The following is a 13,270-nucleotide window of genomic DNA, read 5'->3' as shown; positions in this document are numbered from 1 at the left end:
ATTTTTAAATATCGCTTTTATAGACGTCCCAAATATTAATGCTTTATTTGTTGTAATTTCTAATTACGAATAATCGTCTGAATATTATCATTCTTCCAAGTCATTTTGTTCAACTGGAAAGTCTGTCCATTGTCTTAGAAGATTTTTTGTCTAGACCTATTTTGATCAATTTTATGGACTTTAATCTAATGAAAAGTCTGTTTAATATCATCTTACAAAATCAGCTACAGTGGAGTCCAAATGTATTCATCCCAGGGTGAAGCTTTTTCTCTCTCACACATTTAGACACACGCAGGCACACACACACACACACACACGCACACACCACACACAGAGTGTATATCATTTTGTATAGCCCCTTCTAGTTTTAGACCTACTTTAACTTAGTATCCAAGTGTAAAAAGAAACTTTTGAAAGCAAACTTTCGAGGGCAAAATCGATGTGTTTTGCCTTTTATTTTTTTTTATTTACCACTGGGTTCACGTCGAAGTAGAGTACCAATAGGGTGAGCTGTGTGTCAGACGTGACCTCTGCGACTGATCTGGGTTGTTTGTCATCGTCGATTACCTGTAGCATTTTGGCATTTGTTCTTGGCCGAGGTTATATAAAGCCTCCGGGGACTTAAACGACTGCAGTGATGGTGTCAAGGATCACTTCAACCTTCCTCATGAAAAGGGCTGTAATAAGGCGGAGGATAAGATTGTGCTCCACTCAATCGGGTGCTGTGTGCACACAAAACACCGTCGCTTGAGTGGTACTCAGAGAAATATTGAGCGACATAATCAATGTTATTTTCCTCTCCTCTTCCTTATTTGACTCAATGGAAAGAATGGATTATGCCCCACTTAAACGCTCATAATGACACATTTTAATATTGTACCTATGCTGTTTTCTGATTGTTTGAGCAAATCCAATATAAGAGCTGTATCGAGTTGTCCACCTTTACACGGGTAATAATGTTCAATTTCATATCAGAGAGGTGTTGAATTTAACAATTCTGTTAATGATGGTGGCGAAGATGTACTTTGCAGGAGTGTAAAACTGTAGGTGGTGCAGCAGACGGAGCGCTGCTCCTTGAAATTGAGTAATGCATTAGATTTATGTAGCGCTTTTCTGGACACTGTTGATTCATCATTTTTGTGTTTAAAATGAGCTGACTGAGCAAGGAGTGTTACTAAATGTTTAAATAACTTGATACTGAAGAAAACTAATGAGATAAATATATAATTGAATGTCTAATAAGTGAACGTACACACTGACCAAAATCTTGTCTGATATTTAGTGTGATCTTAGTCAAGAGCTAAAACAAATCAAAAATGCAAATGTATCAAAATGTCAAACTCTTTCTAAAATCCTCATCAGTTCCTTTTCCTTTGTGTAAAAACAGATTTTTAAGACCTTTGAGGATGTAAACAAACTTTTTTTCTTCATATCATCGCAACGTTGTGTGATGCAAGTTCAAAACAAATAACTGGGTCATGTGCATGATGCTCGCCTTGTGTTGTAGAAATAGAATCGCTCCGTGCAGCGGTGTTTCCTGACTATCAATGAGCCGAGGCACCCATTTTATGTTGGTAAATTCTCATGGCATACTGCCAAAAAGTAAAAAAAAAAAATGTCAATAGGTGATAGGTGAAAAAATGATCTCATCTCCACTTACTCACAAATGGACTCACTCAGTGTGAAGTCTGAGCTTGTTTAATTGGAATAAAAAAGATGATATCACTCACAGGGAATCCTGACCTTTTCTGTTGGATGTAACGGCAGTAGACTAATACACGTATAGCTTTATTCTACCTTCCGCCATTTAATGGACAAGTATGTTGTTGTTCTGCCTGTCCTGATACGTCGTTGGCAAAGGTAGTTGAACAAAGATATTTCCAAGTAATGAATAATAATTTTCGGACAAATTAAGTGAGACGGGATAATTTCCCATATCATGTTTGATGATCACAGCATACAAATGTGCCTCAGCACCCTGGTTGGAAAGCACTGCTGTATAGCCATGCTGACAGTTTTCAGTTATGACTCATGCAATAATGTGATAACACCTTTGCCATCTGCAACCTCACTCATAGATGGAGCTTTAAATGCATACTGCTCTGTTAAAACGCAGTTAAAAATTTATTTAAGAGACAAGCCATACAAAGACAGCAGTGACTAATTTATTGGTTTAACAAAAAGACAAATTAACATCGGAACAAAATGTGTTATGCCTCACCCAAAATGATGTGATGCGCTGGAGCTACCATGTCATACTCAAGTAATGTTACCTTGGATTATATGGTCTGTGACACATTCAACCTTTAAAAAAATGGCACCTTTGTGTAAATCTTGGCTTTTTTATATATGTCTCCCTTGGAATCCAAATAAGGCCATTTGTTTTATTTAAACCAATATGATGTTTTATGTAAGTGTAGACAGGGAGGGATGTCTAAACAGTTGAGTCAAGTGAATAAGGGAGTGTGCTATCAAATAAATGTTAATAATCTTTGACCTATTGTATTGTAAATATTTGTCCATGTTATCTATCCTTGTTCTCCATGAACTCCCTGAATGTTTGTTTTACTAACCATAAGACACATTCTTCCTCCCCAGACTACAAAAGCTTATCTGTCTTCCCTTTTTGAGCTGGGACAACTTTCCGCTCATCAACCTGTCACACAACTTTGTTGTCGAACCATTTCATGTCACCCGAGACATGAGACTACTATGGGGAAAGGATTGCTTCTTCAATCAAGATGGGAGCAGAAAAAAAAAAGAGAGGGGAAGAGAACTGAAGGTTGTAGAAAGATGCTCATTAGAGGGATGTAATTCCCAAGCTTTTCATCCTAAAGTCTAACATTGGTTCTTGAGTGGCCTGTCACCCATGTCTCAGTGTTAAGTGGACACCTACGGAGATGCTGGCGGTTGTTTCACTGTTCTTTCTTGCCAACAAACAGCTAAGACTGTGCTCGCCAACAGCCTCCATTTGAGATAGCCATGTGTGGGGACAGTGTGAAGAGGCAGTTAACAATCTGTTGCTCAAAAAGAGACATTGAAAAAAGGAAGTCGAAAATAAAATTAGGTGTTACCATCAGTGGAAGCCAGACACCCATTGTAATCGAAATGATGTTTGGACGAAGAACACAATAGAACAGCCTGCGCATGGAAGATCTCATTTTTTCTCTATAACCTGCCAGAGGCCAATTACAAGACATTTTGCACTGATAAATGACAAGCAAAAATGTGATGGCCCTCTCAGAATGAACGCACAGCAGTTCTTAATCTAATGTGCAAAGCAAAACATTCAAGAAAAAAAATATATTTTAGTAGTGATGACTAGTGCATTGGGGATGGTGAGATAGTGGCTGACTAGATATTATGATTTCTCCATTATAGAGCAGTTAGAACAGTAAAGAAACACAGTAGCCCTGTAGATAGAACTTCTGCATCATAGTTCTGAGGTTCAAATTTGTATTTTAAAGCAGGTGTTGTCAAACGGTGGTCCGCGACTCTCTAGTGGTCCGTGGTGGTATTGCAGGTGGTCTGCGACATTGCAAATGGATTGTAACATTTTTAAAAATAAAAATGATTTATCACTCAGATTTGATTTATTTTCCAGCTAATTTTGTGAATCATTTACCCATCCAAAATATGTCAAATGCAGCAGAGATACCCAAAATAGACATACAGATGCAAAAAAATATCCTGTATAGACCTATCCTCCTTTGGTGCAAAACTAAGTAATATTCTGCCAAATTAGTGGTCCCCGAGGTGCTTCTTGGTTATAATGGTGGTTCCTTGGAAGAAACCAATTGAAAACTCCAGTTTTAAAGTAAGTGACGTCTTGGAATTACCCATACGTGCGAATGTGAATGAGAATGGTGGTTTGCCTTCATGTCACCTGTGACGACTCATTGGTGTACCCCAGGGATAGGCCCCACCTCCCCTGCAACTTAAATGAGGACAAGCGCTTCAGAAAAAAGACTGAATGGACAGTTTTTCAATCAATCAATCAATCAATCAATCAATCAATCAATCAATCAATCAATCAATCAATCAAACAACATTTATCTACATATTCTTGATTCATTATCATCACAATGTTGTGATTGCAGTAATTTCTCCAGTTTGCATATTTCTGAATTTCTGTTCCTGCCAAGCAACAAAATCAAGCAGAAATAAAGTAAACGTGGGAGTATATGTGTAAAATGGAGGGTGTAGATGATGAACGAAAAGGGGCCCTTAACTCTGACATTCCCGTGCCAGAACACGCTCGGCCGGCAACTTTCCTCAGCTACACCCCTTCATCACCGTAATGTCTGTCACCTGCTCCCTCTCGTTGTCTCATGTATTTAAACCCTCCCCGTGTATTCCTCCTTGTTGGTGTCTACTGTTGTGTTCCGTCCCTGTCCGCGCCCAGTGTTCCTGTCATCTGGTTTTCCCTCGGTCTGTCTGGAGGCTCACGGTCAGAATTTTATCCTTGTCCAAGTGGACTTCTGTCGGTCGGTCTGTCCGTTTGCTGGCCGTGAGTCTCTATCCCGTCTGTGTCTTCGGTTCCCCACCTACCTCCCTTCCAACTCCCTTTCCCTTCAATAAATCCCTTCAAGCTGCATTTGGTCGCCCTGGCTCCTCTCATTTCCTGACAAACTCCAGTGATCTGTTATGCTTCCGCAGTGTAGACTATGCGCATCACTTGTGCTGAATTTAAAGGGAATGAGAGGAGCCACTTGCATTGGCTAAGAATCAAGCTGGATGTGTTCCGTCCCACTACGGCGCAAACGCCCATTTGAACTTGTGCGCTTTTACAAAAATGCAACAAGAAAGAAAACAAAAAAAACCCCATGAATTTTTACACTCTTATTGGCCAAGGAGTGTGAAGCAGATTCCTATTATTGTCAGAAGTGACGGTATTAGTGTTTATTGCTATTATTGTGTTGTGAAAACAAGGAAAATCATTAATATATATTGTCTTTGTTGTGGCAAATTTCTTAAACTGATTAAAATGCACATATGTCAACTTTAACATTGTATTTGTGATCTGAAGATTAAAGCGCATATATAATTAAAATGCAAAGAACTAAATTGCATTTCACAAACTGGAGTCTTACGTCCGAACAAAGAACCCGCTACTAATTCGGACAATTGGTGCTCGTTTTCATACCCCACTCTTAAATGAAACAAACCAACTTTAAAAGTTAGGGTAAACGTGACCATACATATGCAATTCATAGTTGTTGCTTTTTTTTCACCAATGCTATGTCACTGCAGAATAAGTGAAGGTCTGACATTTCTCCAGATTGGTGAAGCAGACCGTGTGCACATTTCTAATCATTCAATGTCCCCACTGGCCCCTTGTGCATGTACGCGTATGTGTGTGAGGGGGCGCGTGAGTGCGCGAGAGCGTGCGTGCCACGGAGGAATTGATTATGTAACATGTTCCCAATCACATCGTCTTTGCGCGAGAATGTGAGTGAGGTCGCTTTAAGGAATATCTGTGCTGCCATCAATCGTGAACAGCAGGACGCCTCCTCCTACCTTTTTCTCCGACACCACCACAAACTCTCTGTCATTGTGGCTCACCTGGTGACGAGCAAAGCGACTCCAAGTCAACACAAGAAGCTGCATTTCGGTAAGAAACTAGAGCTCAATTCTAAGAAACTGACTATTTATGCAATCAATATTTAATATCTTTATTGAAAAATAGGGCGTTTTTGATTTTTAACGAGCAAGCAATGACAAGCACCCTTGTTGGTTTCCAATGAGCCTTTGTGCGAAATTTGACCCCTGCCGGCGTTTTTAATATTCCAACTGAAATATTGACTTAAAAGACTATTTCAAGTGGATTGCAGAGTCCGCTTTTAGTCTCGCACTTTGTGTGATGCTTCGTGCAAAGTGCAGCGCTTCATGCTATATTGTGCTGGGTGTCCCACGTACGGGAGAGGCGTGGACGCACTTGTGGGGTGCAGCCAGAGAAGTCTCCTCCACCTGCCCGAGATATATGGAGTTAGATAACTCCATACCGCTCGCACGCACGCACGGACGCATGCGCGCCCCAAAAACTCGAGGCTCAGCTGCAGACACGCCACAGCATGGATGGTGGGCAGGACTTGCACCATATCGCTCGCGCGCACGCAGATTGCCGCTTTCACACTTTTCATCCTGTCATGCTTCTCTTCCGCCACTGCTGTCTCCCATTTGTGCATGAGCAAGTCCAGACTGGTGCCTGTTGTTGTTGCTGTGTGTGTGGGTGCTATGACTGCTTCAAATGACGGATGTCCTTTATCAAAAATTAGAAAAGTCCTCCCCCCCCGCTAAAAAAAAACAAAAACAAAAAAACAACAACCATACAGTATACTTTTGGCATGTTCTTTACAGATCACCGGGATCATACAGACGGACAGACAGACTCGTGATCATACAGTGCCTAAATAAAATATTTAATCTGTATAATTTTATTTCTTGATTTTATTATATATCTCTAGGGAAAAACATTCATTTTCAATATATTGAACCTTTACTCAATATCTAAAAGCCAATAGCCTTTAAATCTCTGCATAATATGCATTCTAAGATATTCATATATTTCTATATACAAATAAGTACAAAAGAATGTTTTGAGAGTAGTGATGTTTTTCTAATTAAAAATAAAGTAAATAACATTTGTGTAGCCCCACTTAAGCCCCTCCAGCATTTCTCAAATATATTTCTAAATTATTTTCTCAGCCCCCCATCAGTCAAGCCCCGTTTAGCCCCTTTAATAGTCCAAGTATGACGTATGTGATATTTAAATATTTTAATTTGCTCAAAGATAAGGTTTATTTTGTTTACCTGTATTGTATTGGTGCACCAGGAGGGCACTTTTTAAAATATTAATTTGCAGCCACCCCAAGGTCGCGGATCTTGAATCTGCAATCAATAATGGACCTTGATTGTGTGAAATACAAGCAGGGAGGAATGTGTTGTTTAGTGATTAATTGACACAAGTGGATGAGTCATTTTGTTCAGGAAAAATAAAATAAACACGACCAATAATCAGTATTCTCACTCTCGTCTCATATTCTCGTCTGTGTCCGTATACATATTTATTTCAATCTTGATTAAGTCTCTGTTGTCCACAGCTCATTTTTGGACCAAAAAAGTGTGATTTGAAACAAGTATAATGAACTTGATGACTATGACTTGATAATGAGAAGTACCTGAGATAGCAAATGTAATATCTCAAAGAGCCCTTAACGCTGGTCAAGCTGAGCTCTTCGACCTGTTTGAATGTTGAATAAGTTGAAGCAGCTTTGTGTCCGGCTCCGCGTCTGCACCGTTGCCCTCGCTTTTCTTGTAATCACCACAGATGAAACTAGCACTGTAATAACAGAGATACCCTCCAGCAATTTATGTCCCACCTGTCAACAGCTATCAGTGTTAAGGGCTCTTTAAACAGAAAGTAATAAATCTGCTATCTGTTAGTTTTCATTAAGTTAGCATAGCCGTTGCAAGCCACACTTTGTGAGCTGTGTACAAAAGCGACTTAATCAGCATTGAAATAAATATGTATGTGGACACACAAACACAGACACTGCACGCACACCCCCTCTTGTGTGCGCTCCTTTTGTTTGCGTAATGGACCGTTTTCCAAGCAGCCATTTTGGCAAACATGCACGTTAATGGCATTAAAGAAGGCTCTGTTCTTATTTGCAGAGCCCTAATTAACATGATTAGGGATAGCTTTATTTACCTCCCCCATTCACGGCGAAAGAGCTGTGATGAACAAAGACGTAGTCGTGACTTTGCAGTCCTGGCCTATCTCCCTTTCGCAAATGGCAAACTATTAAAACAATGGGCTGGTGAGCTATGAGGAAAATGACAGACGTTCATGGTATCAATTCCCATTTCGAAGGCCTGTTCTTCCAAAGATAGAAATTGAGCACATTCTCCCACTCAAGAAGATTGAGGCAGTGAGACAGGATGATTGTCTCGGAGCAGTCATTACCTCCATCATTATAGTGGAAATCACATGCTATTTTAGAGACGCTATAAAGTCTTGATCCGCACGGCTCACTGGATGATGTGCTCCTGCCGGGCAGGACAGTGATGAAGACAAATCTGCTGAATGAGTGACATTCCGCTTGGATGCAAATGAAAACATGCTATTCTATAACTAGCATTCTCAGCATGACAATATTTTAATAGTTTAAGAGACGATTCCTATTTAATGATGAGGACTTTTCTTATTTCCTAGCAGAAAATGAAGACCACTGCACGGAGGAAAATGATGAAAGGCTCTAGAGACTGCCACCATTACTCCTAAAATAATTGCAAAAAACTTAATTTAACAGCCCCTGCGCATTTCCAGTGACGCCAAAACAATGGAGCAAGAGCTCAACAGCAACCACAACCAAGCCTTGTGGAAAGAAATTCCGTGGGATTTCACAGAGGACTGCTCGCTCTCGTTGAGCGGCACCACCTTCCTCATCATAGCGTACAGCGCCGTTCTGGCAGTGGGACTCGTCGGGAACTCGTGCCTGGTGCTCGTCATCGCCAGGCACAAGGAGATGCGCAATGTCACCAACATCCTCATTGCCAATCTGTCCTTCTCCGACATCCTGATGTGCATCGTGTGCCTGCCGGTCACAATCATCTACACGCTGATGGACCGCTGGATCCTCGGAGAAACTCTGTGCAAGCTCACACCTTTTGTCCAGTGTATATCGGTCACGGTGTCCGTCTTTTCCCTCGTCCTCATCGCCATGGAGCGCTACCAGCTCATCGTCCACCCCACTGGATGGAAGCCGATGGCAAGGCAGTCCTACTTAGCGGTGGCTCTCACCTGGATCACGGCCTGTTTAATCTCCGTGCCTTTCGTCAATTACAGCGTCCTTACATTGCCCTTCCAGAACCTCAGCGTCCCATTCCCAGTTAATGACCAACTTGTTTGTATGGAGCGCTGGCCTTCAGTTCAAGCCCGCCAGGCCTACACCACCTCTCTGCTCATCTTCCAGTACTTCTTGCCGCTTTCCCTCATCATGCTGTGCTACCTGCACATCTATCTGCGGCTGAGGAGGAGGAAGGACATGGTGGATCGTGGCAGAAACACCACGCAGAAGAACAACAAAGGTGCCACCAGGATCAACATCTTGTTAACCGCCATAGTGGTGGCCTTCGCCCTCTCCTGGCTCCCTCTCAACATCTTCAACACCGTCTTTGACTGGAACCACGAAGCCATTCCGTCCTGTGGCCATGACATCATCTTCTCCTTCTGCCACCTCGTGGCCATGGCCTCCACCTGTATCAACCCGGTCATCTACGGGTTCCTCAACAATAACTTCCAGAAGCAGCTGAAGTCCACCTTGCTGCACTGTCGCTGCTGGGGCGTCGCAGAGCGCTATGAGAGCGTGCCGCTCTCCACTGTAAGCACAGAGGTCACCAAGGGGTCGGTCCTGAGCAATGGCTCCAACAGCATCAATACTTAAAGCCAAGATTTGGGGTGAAAAAAGAAAGCAAGCGGCCCGTTTCCCTCCTCAGCTACCTTTATTTGATCCTTTTAAGGCTTTTTGGTTTGTTCAACACAAACGCACGGTTGACATTTACAGAGAACCTGACAGTAACTGACCAGAGGGAAGTAATGTCACGTCCCCGGCATGACTGCTGCCCTCTAATTGTTCCGGTTCCTGAATAAATGGAAGTGACAAAATGACAGGACAACGGTTGGAAAGGCTTGAAGTAATAAAGGTTGACTACAAAACACACTTCACATAAGAACTTTGTGCATTTGCACCCTGTACAGTGCTGTGGGACCATGAAATATTTATTATATCCATCTACCAAAAAAGGCTAGACAAGATGGCATCTTTTCATGCTGAAGTCAATGTATTTAAATATTTGCAGCTTGCTTTGCAAACTGTGATTCTGTGCATTGGAAGCCTCAAATGAAGTGACTAGAACAGGGTGGGTGTATGGCAAATGCTGACAGCAGTGATGACTATAAAATAGAGTGTGGCCTGCGATGTGTTAATGATTATTGGCTGAGTAGACCATTGCACGGTCGGAGGGAGGAACATTTTGCTGTGGCTTTGGAGATTTATGTGCATTATCTTTACATGTTACTTTTGACCTAAACCCACAAACAGTGTAATAAGATGAGACTTTCCATGTTGTCCACGAGGACGTTTGCGTCAATATACTGTGTGCAAGTGTACGGAGGACCGAAAGTGCCAAAATTAAATAAATAAATATACCATGACATTTTTAATTAAAATGTCATTGCTTAATTAAAATGGCATTAATTAAATGTCTCATTTATTAATTTAATACTGAATTAAATACAAGTGGGGGTAGGTTATCTGATGCGTCATGCACTGCAACAATATATTAAGTGTTATGAAAAAATAAAATCAAATGAAATATCAAATGGGCAAGTCAGGCCAAAGTTTGATTCCTGAACTGTATATAACCCTACTATATGAATGTATGCCCTGTAAAATATGTGACACTGTTTATTTCACTAGTTTATTGTGTGGTCGGCAATAAAAAGCATTGTGTAGCATAGCGGGAAAAATATGTTACTCACTTTGGTATGTGGATTGAATTAAAACATTTACTGTTATCTTGAGTGATGTATTATATTCATTCATTGTACCATATATATATATATATATATATATATATATATATATATATATATATATATATATATATATATATATATATATATATATATATATATATGTATATGTATATATATATATATATATGTATATATATATATATATATATATATATATATATATATATATATATATATATATGTGTGTGTGTGTGTGTGTGTATTTATTTATACATATTTCTTTAAAATCATTTGATTGTCTCTTTGCACATTCTCAGACCACAGCAGATTTTAGATGCAGAATAAATCAAACTTTTACATTTGGTGTCTGCAATGTTAAACAGTGTGGGTAGGAAAAAACAACAACACTCAACTCAGAGCACAGTGGGGATTGCTAAATATTCATGCTGGTGGAACTCATTCCAGCACATATTCATTAGATACACCTGCACAATCTAAGCTATTACAAGGACTGTACTAAAAATATTTCTACAAAGATAACTGGGTAGTTTTCACTATCAGAGGTACAATCAATATGGTTATTATTGTAGTTTTGGACAAACATCAATTACACTGAGATCGAGAGCAGTGAGAGTACTCAATTCTTGAGTAGTCAGCGATACCAAGTACAATACCACTAGTACGTTTGAAATTTATCAAATATATAATTTTAAAGAAAGACATACATATATGCCACAATATAGCAATTTTCCTTTCAATTGTATGAAATCATGGCCATTGACTATTCTTCAAATTTCGAATGTCTAGTTCCAGACTGTAAAACAACCACAAGACGAGTATCAATGTGATGCCATCCAGCTCCATGCATTTTCAGTGACTATATCACGTATATGTAGGTTGTTTCTGACCTCTGTTAAAAGTGCTTCTGTGAACTTGTCAAAAGTTTTCCCAGGGCAACCTCTTAAATTAGCTCTCTGAAGGCCTTGTCAACATAATTGACTGCTTGCTTCCTCCACTCCAGTCGATGCCGCACTGACCTTTTCTGCCCCCAAAGGCAAGATGAGGGGCCCGAAGGCAGAGGCAAGCCAGAAACATTTTTTTACAATGCCGTCTTATGTTGTTGAGAGGGGATGAGGGATTTCTGGGTCATTAAGGTGCAATGAAACACTGGAGAACTATTGAGTTCACTCATTTTACACTCCCAATTTTTGGGGGTAATTCCAGAAAAGGTTTGTATGTTGGCTCCTTGTGTTTTAATTTTGGAATATTCTCATGGAAGGAATAAAAGCTGGCAAGACTGCAATCTCAACTTGCTGTTAAAGCAATGAGATTTCTTTTAGACGTACCCAAATAAGGGAAGTCAATGTTCATTTTTTTGTTCCCCCTGTTTCAATTACACAATCATAAATGTTAAATCAACTTATAGACAACTACCAAATCACACTCACATCGACGGACAATTTAGAATGTTAATAAAATATAAATTATTGATATTAAAAAAGATTCAATTTAAGTAGTCATAATACAAATATCCATTTACCAGATTTTATTGGTTTTAACTTTCCCAATTTTAAGCATTGGTTGATCCTGACCAAACTTTACAAAGGAAATAAAGCAGCAGACCAACTGACTCAATACAAAGATACTCAACAGTTCCACACTAGGAGTTTACGTCAACAATATTTGCTATGGCGTGTTGGCAGGTGAGAAATAGTGGAGTCAAATTGATATCAACTGTTGCTGTCTTTTGTTATTTTCTTATGTTGACCCAATGACATTTTCCACTAGGCAAGGTGGTTTAAAGGTTACAAGATTTTCAACTGAGCTCTATGGGTAAAGATATTTGCACCCCAGACTGGAAACAAATCAGAAATCTTTTCTCATCATTAACTACACATCCTGCTCATCTAAAAATAGATGTACAGTACATATATTCTTAAAGATTTGATTTTTTTTTTTTTTTCCCAACACCTTTTTGGTGAGCACTGGAGCGGCACGCTAGCACTCTCTATTATTGACCAGTTGCCACATGCCTGTTGGTGCAAGCCTGACTGGAGCCAAAAGCCCATTTTCTTATCTTAACATGAAGTCGAAAAAGGGGACAAACATAATCTTGCTGAGGGCGCCTCTTCAGATCACTTGTAAATCTATTACGTGATATCATATTTGTTTTCAACCGACTGACTAAAAGCGACAACTTGCCATTTGCCAGACTACGCCATGACTACCAGTTGCTAGGCAACCAGCAAAGACTTAAGCAAGTTACTGGTTCCAGACAAAGTCGTGCTTCAGTATTCACATGTCTTAGTGAGCCCCTGGGTTGTTGATAAGGGAAAGTTGGAGCCTAGGGCTGTTTTTATTGACAGCCTTAATGTGAAAATAACAATTAGTAAAAGTGTACTTTTATTGAAATTAACAAGACAACTGGGGAGTTTTTATGTGAAACTAATTGGTATCCACGCTAAAGTTAGTCAAAGTCCGGTAAGGACCAGAATTTTGTATTTACACATAAAAAAATTAACCTAATTTAATAAATAAATGCCTTTCAGCTTTAAAAGGATTGAATTAAAGAAAAGGATTTTCTGAATTTCCTTTCTGCCAGGCTTTTACTGCAGCCGCTGTTACTTTCTGCTTGTTTGTGGATCTTGCTGCCTTCATTCTTGTTTTTTCAGTAACAGGGAAGTTGGCTTTTTTTGTCTTTGTGTTTGGGGAGGCAAAGCAACAGAA

The 13,270-nt window shown here is 39.9% G+C and overlaps 1 protein-coding gene across 3 annotated transcripts; it reads left to right on the top strand.

Annotated features, from left to right (window-relative positions):
* The first annotated feature begins 4,375 nt into the window (after nucleotides 1-4,375).
* On the top strand, nucleotides 4,376-10,588 carry npy8br (neuropeptide Y receptor Y8b). Of its 3 annotated transcripts, XM_088377071.1 has the most exons (3): nucleotides 4,405-4,450; nucleotides 5,503-5,614; nucleotides 8,219-10,588. In XM_088377071.1, the coding sequence occupies exon 3, from the start codon at nucleotides 8,346-8,348 to the stop codon at nucleotides 9,447-9,449; it is 1,104 nt and encodes a 367-aa protein (XP_088233197.1). In that variant the 5' UTR covers nucleotides 4,405-4,450; nucleotides 5,503-5,614; nucleotides 8,219-8,345; the 3' UTR covers nucleotides 9,450-10,588. The 3 variants fall into 3 exon arrangements, with proteins under 3 accessions (XP_088233199.1, XP_088233197.1, XP_088233198.1); XM_088377073.1 differs by lacking the exon at nucleotides 5,503-5,614 and having other exon boundaries at nucleotides 4,376-4,450; nucleotides 8,222-10,588; XM_088377072.1 differs by lacking the exon at nucleotides 4,405-4,450 and having other exon boundaries at nucleotides 4,458-5,614; nucleotides 8,222-10,588.
* The last annotated feature ends 2,682 nt before the right edge of the window (nucleotides 10,589-13,270 follow it).

The sequence above is a fragment of the Syngnathus floridae genome, chromosome 5, assembly GCF_059516105.1.
Source record: "Syngnathus floridae isolate MCC-2025c chromosome 5, RoL_Sflo_1.0, whole genome shotgun sequence".
In the NCBI taxonomy this organism is placed as follows: Eukaryota; Metazoa; Chordata; class Actinopteri; order Syngnathiformes; family Syngnathidae; genus Syngnathus; species Syngnathus floridae.
This window is presented reverse-complemented; position numbering and strand designations above follow the sequence as displayed.

What these genes read in the sequence shown, in the direction of transcription:
- npy8br (XM_088377073.1), top strand. Translation starts at nt 8,346, where the DNA reads ATGGAGCAAGAGCTCAACAGCAACCACAACCAAGCCTTGTGGAAAGAA.